Raw genomic sequence first — 6,117 nt, 5'->3', positions numbered from 1 at the left:
TTTTTTTTTTGCTTTGTCTTCAGTATTTACTACTTTAATTATGTACAAAAAGGTCTTACCCAATTCTTTTGCCAGTTTCCTCTTTCTTTTTGCATGTTTCTTAGCAAGTTTAAATTTCATTTCAGTTAAATATCTGATTATCATTCGCCCTACTTGCTTAGACGTTTTTTCTTTGTTTCTCTTCACATCTCTAGTTGTCTAAAGGAGTCTCTCTCCCTCAGCCAGATAAACCAGCCTGTGTCTCCACAGTGGGATGAAGCAATAACAGATGATCCAAGAGACAAACTGGCTGCACATTTTGGGGTAAAAGTGTGCCAAGACAGATGAGGCTTGTTTGTCAGTTAATAATGACCTTTAAGCATACTTTATATGTGTATTAAAATATTCTGCTGTAATAATCGGATGTAATATTCTTTTTCTACTGTTTTAAATGTCACTTTTTAAAATTCAATGAGTATAGTTAATATAAAGGTTTATTAATCCATATAATGAGTTTCAATTAATTAATAAAGTTATTTAAATAAATGAACTTTTCAATATTAATTGCAATTGTTCAATAAACCACCCTGATAATTTTGGTCATGTATGAAAATTATAATGAAGATTTAACATTTTTAGGATTTTCCCATAAATTTTACATTTGTTCAGAGTCTGATGTTTTGCTCCAGTTTTTTTCCCCCTTTAATTAAAGAGCTTCTCTCTTAAAAAAAAAAACATATTTTGAGTTAGTAAAAAAAATTCAACCTAATTTGCCTTTTTTGTACCATCATCAAAAAATAATAGATTATTTGTGAAAACGACAGTTTTTGTTGATTATTATTAAGTTTTTGCATTAACATGTTCTGTCTCATTTGTTTTAATAATGATATTTAATGCATAACAAACTGACATGCTGTAATGAGGTCTTCCCTAGAGTAACATTGTTCAAACTGTCATTGTAAGCTGAGGACCTCGCCCTTCTGTAAGGTGACTAAAATTACCTTAAAAAAATGTTGTTAGACGTAAATACATTGAAGCAATGTTTAAATATCTAAAATTGATATTGGTTAAAAACAACAAATATTTTATGTCTTCAATAGTTTTACAGAAGTTCAAATTAATTCAGTTACGTGTTAAACACAGTATTGAAGGAGTTTCTTCATACAGCGTCATATTTTTTTTTTTTTTTTTTTGTCTTTGCAAGCAGTATCTTGTTTTTAGTGTTGCTGTGATGATTCTTAAGAGAAAAAAGGGCTTCAGTGCCTCACTTGTTGGCTCAGGAATGTAACAGCTTTGAACCCCTTTTGCCACCTCAGTCTTTCAGGAAACATTTAGTCTTGAAGTGTTTTGTATTTATGCTCCTATAAAAGGTATTGCAGTGTAGACTTTTCAGTGCTATTCTGAGAAAAAAAATAAAGCGTAGCAACATGCTGGCAGACATTCTTCAGCTATAGCAGAGGGCTTGCTGGAAGGGGGCCTTTCTGCATGCAGTATGTACGGCTCTCCCTGTGTATCTGTGGATTCTTTCTGGTTACTCCAGCTTCCTCTAAAAATATGACCGCTGGGTAGATTGGTCTGTGGTCTCCTCACGTCTGAGCTTACAAGGATTGTTGTATTCTGGTATGTTCCTGTTGCCCTGTGATGGACAGGCTCACCCACTGGATAGAAGCAACAGCCCTTCAGTGAAGCCAAAAGGATAAGTGAAAAGACTAGAGGACAGCAGTTACTGGCTCTGTAAGCCCTCCACAGTGGCTCTTCATGACTTTGGCTAAAATTATTAAAGACATGAGATATATTTTAAGATATAAAGATAAAATAAAAGGCTAGCTCTAGTATGTTTACTATGTTTTTTTTTTCATGCTATATTAGAAAAAAAAAAGATTTCCACTGCAGAAAAAGGTATTTGTTTTTTTTCAGTTCTTTCTTTCATCAATATGCTGCAGCTTCACATTCTGTTTTTATTTCCCATATGTAATGTTTCAGTCAGGAAAATTGTCGGTTTATTGGAAAGGCTTGACCTTTTTCTTTGTTTTTAAACCAAACCGATATATAAAGTTGTTTTCTTAATTAATACTGACAATTAATATAGTGTGTTTACAACTAGACAAAGGGTTTAATGGAGGTTTAACAGCTCTAGATAAACGTTTTCATTGAGAATAAGGGCAAAACTGTCTCCTTGAATTGCAACCTGGTTTAGAGTATGAATTGCTAGATAACCAACCGTAGAATGCTCTCTGCTCAAAAACCAAGTCTATTTTCCTAAAATTTACTTCTTTAACATCAGATTAGTCACACCATACTGTATCCTGTTTGTTTTGTTGCTGTAAACTTTCTCCTCCAGGGTTGAAAACAACAACAAAAATTAGATACACATTCATTCATCATGATGAAGTTAATCTGAGCAGCAATGCCCCGGCAGAAAGTGACTCTGAAACTGCTCCCCCTGACTGTTGACCTTCGGCGAAATTACCAGCAGTCGGGGTCACTCGTGATCCGCGGTCGAGCCTCCTCTGTTGTGAACTCAGCGGTGGGTGAGATGCACTGCAGCTCATCCAGCTTTAGCTTGGCTGGTGATGAAACTGCCGTCTGAAATACGCTGAAACGTGTCAAAACGCCAGCTTCCCTCACTCATTAGACTGAAAGGACTTTGGCAGTCTTCTGGCTCAGGGATGGAAGATGATGGAAAAGCCGACTTTATAAAACCATCAGCGACTATTTCGGTCTCATAAAGGAGTGATAGAATAACTTTGTCACACAAGAGTTGTTGTATAATTTTAGTTATTGCCCAATTAACAGTTGCAGAAACAACCTTCAGCCTTTTATAAGTTTGTCTACTTCTGTATAAATAATGCAAAGCGATAAATCAAAACTCTTATCAGTGTATAAAAAATAAACTTAGCAAAATTAAACTAACAACTAACCCTTTTTCTGGATATGATCTGAATTGTCTGATTGCATAGCAAGTAAGTTAATGCTGCTTCTGTTATGAATGTTAGAATGGATTTAAAGATAGATAAACTTAACAGTCTGCATAATGATAATCCTTGGTTAAATGTATAATTCATCAAACACACACATGTGCAAAGATAAATGGAGCCACACTTTCGTCTGATCGTTACTTTCTGCATTCACACACATTATGCCTTTTTGTGAGCGTAAAATCTGTTGACATGATGTGTGCAGTCATTCGGCTCCTGGTTCTGGCAGATGTGGCCTTGAGCTAGAGCAGCTTGAGCACAAGCAGCAGCACCAGGAGCACGAGTACATCAGGAGAAAGCCTGCGGGTCCCAGAGCTCTCTGGGAACCAGAGGCTCTCTGGGAGCTGATGATTGATCACCCTCACGCTGCCAGCTGGAGGCCCTCCCATTATTCCCGTCATGCTCTCGCTCATTGAAAAAGTGTTGGCATACAAGCAAAAAAATATCTTGCTGTGCCATCACCCTAACGCTCAGTTGCTCATCAGTTTCTGGCAAGGAAACATTTCTCCAAGCTTTTGTAAGTTCTGGTGGAAAAACTCAGATCTACAGACTATAGATTCGACATTGTATAAGCAAGGCTTCGATAAAATGTCTATGAAAGGAGTTGCTAAAGAATCCAATATGATAAAATTTATTCATTGGGAAAGTCTAATGTTAAGAAATCTCCAGTATCAGAGCCATTAGTACTCTGGGCAAACCTTTAAAAATGTAAATTTCTTAATTTGAAACCTTTTAAACTGGTCAGACTTTAATTCTCTATTAATACTTTGTCGTTTTGGTTTAGTGTTTTTCTAAGTTTCATTCTCATTGTGCTCACTCTTGTGTTTATTCATGTTCTGTTTATTAAAAAATGTTCCCATAATTTTTTCTTATATTCTTACCTTGTGCAGATATTTTCGTAAAATGCGTCCATCTAAAATATAAGAATTTAATGTCAGACATTTTAGAGTTTAATTGGAATTGTGCGTTTTATTTACATTAAACTGAGTTAGGAGTTTATCCTTTAGGCATGTTTGATGTAAATGGATGAGGAAAATACTCCCACACCAACTGTTGCGCATGGTGGAGTATCTGTAATGCTATGGGCCTATTTCTCTCTAAACTGTAAAGGGAACATTTTTAGAGTGCATGATACCACATATATTTAGAAGAGATGAGGAGATTAAATATAAAAAACCCTCTGCTAGTTTGTTCTTAGGTATTTCAGGGAGTGTTGCACCAAAACATTCAGAGAAACCAAAGAAACATTTCATCACTGGGAGAGGACAAAGAATAAAAAGAATAAAAATTCCTGGTATCTAAATAGAAAAAAAAAATGTATCTTAATTTCTCTCACCAAAAGAGTCTATGATATCATAAACAGTTTAAAATCTGGTCCAAATAATGGACCAAAACATCTTTTCAGTTCCATAGACCTTCCATAAAACCACACCAAACTATTGCCCAAACTTTGATTTTATTCCAATAAAATAAAGAAATATAAGGTGGCTTTACTTTCTTTAAAACTTATTATGCAATAATTTCAAATAAATGAATATATGCAGATAATATCCCAGCTTGTATCCTGCAGACATTTGCCACATCTGTAGTTTCTATGTCTGCAAACAGAAGATGCATTCCCCCACCTTGGGTTTGCAACATTACATAGGTTTCCAGCAAACAGACAGAGACAGAGAAAGCTTGCATCCGGCAGTCAGAAACATCTCTGTGCAACATGCGACCTCCCCCTCCCTCTTCTTTTAGCTCCTTCACTTTAAATTAGAATCATATGACAAGCATGGGGCACTCACACTCTCTCAGCCCCTACCTTCTTGTCTTCACTGTCAGAAATTCATCCCTATTCCCCCCCTGTTTATCCTCTCATTATCTCTCCATCATTCTTCACTTCACCTGTTGCTGCAAAAAGGTATCTTCCACTTATACCATGCGTACAATAGGCACCTGCAGGTATCTCCATTCACCTTTAAATAACAAGCTCTCGGAATGACAGGCAGATGGCATGGCACAATGCCTCACACTGTAGCTACTTGTTAGACTGTAATAGGGAGCACAATTTATACCTTAGCACAGTGGCAGAGAAGGCATGTCTGTTGGAAGACAAGTTATTCTCAGGGATGAGTAAACTTCAAATGCTTGTGGGTTTGGTGGACAATTTAAGGAGGAAAGTAGAGAAAGACTTGACATCAGACACATGTTGCATCTGTCTGCTCTGGGAGACAGTAGAAGAAAAGGTCTAAGGGTTTCGTTTATCCATATAGAGAAAAAAATGGAGGGTAAAACAGGTAATATAGAGATGTTCAAATTTGAAGCAATTTCTGTCAATATTTCATGCTTCCAAAGCAGAGTCAGTCTGGGTGGATTTCTAAAATAAATGCACAAAAATATTGGCTTACCTCAGAGAAAGAACGAGCGTGAAACTCCTCATAAAAAACAGGGAAAAACAGGGGATTCCAGAGCGGGGAGGAGATGGGAGACTAACAGGTGGTGAAGAGGGGAGCTGGGAGCAGAGGCAGACGGGGGGAGAGACACTGAGCGCCTGCAATGAGTGTCATTAAAAAATGAATGCGCTGATAGTTCCAAGTTGAGATGAAATGAGGAGAAGAGGGGAGATAGGAGAGCAGCAAGCTGGAGGAGGGAGAGGATAGAGGATGGAGTTAAAAAAGAGAGCAAGAAAGAGAAAGAGAGAGAGGCAGCAGGGATTTATTCCTTAACAGTCAGTTGTGACTGTGACGGCTTTGCCTTATCTGCTCTTGAATCCTCCTCCATCATCCCTCACACACACACACACACACACACACACTTATTTCTCACTTAAGAGAACATTGCGCCCATCCTTTGTTGAGTAAACCTAAGTATTAATGACTCAACTGTCATGTTTTTTTGGTAGGAAAAGATTCAAGTACAGGAAGAGGCTGCAGCAAAAAAATTTGTTTAATAATTAAAAGTTGCAAGAATGTTACAATAAAATTACAAGGATTTCAGTAGAAACAAGTCATTGAATACGGGGTTATGGGAGGATTAACAATGTAAATAACTAGGAGCTTAAATGCATTGAGGATGGGGTTTGACACATCGACAAAGAACCAGAAGAGCTAATCAGAAGAGATATGGAACAGCTGGAGCCCAAAGAAAACAGAGAAGCAGAGGGAGAATGACTGTT

The 6,117-nt window shown here is 37.1% G+C and overlaps 1 protein-coding gene across 2 annotated transcripts in view; it reads right to left on the bottom strand.

The window, feature by feature from the left end:
- doc2a (double C2-like domains, alpha) overlaps nt 1-5,648 on the bottom strand; it is a 41,960-nt gene extending 36,312 nt beyond the window's left edge. The window contains exon 1 of one of the 2 annotated variants that reach the window (XM_015389811.1): nt 5,351-5,648. In XM_015389811.1, coding sequence (XP_015245297.1) covers nt 5,351-5,382 — 32 coding nt within the window. In that variant the 5' untranslated portion in view covers nt 5,383-5,648. The remainder of the gene's footprint in view (nt 1-5,350) is intronic. The other variant, XM_015389810.1, reaches the window with a different exon arrangement.
- Between the last annotated feature and the right edge of the window lie 469 nt (nt 5,649-6,117).

This window comes from Cyprinodon variegatus, unplaced genomic scaffold (genome assembly GCF_000732505.1).
Source record: "Cyprinodon variegatus isolate N-32 unplaced genomic scaffold, C_variegatus-1.0 Scaffold475, whole genome shotgun sequence".
In the NCBI taxonomy this organism is placed as follows: Eukaryota; Metazoa; Chordata; class Actinopteri; order Cyprinodontiformes; family Cyprinodontidae; genus Cyprinodon; species Cyprinodon variegatus.
The sequence above is the reverse complement of the archived record's forward strand: the minus strand, read 5'-3'. Positions and strand labels throughout refer to the sequence as shown.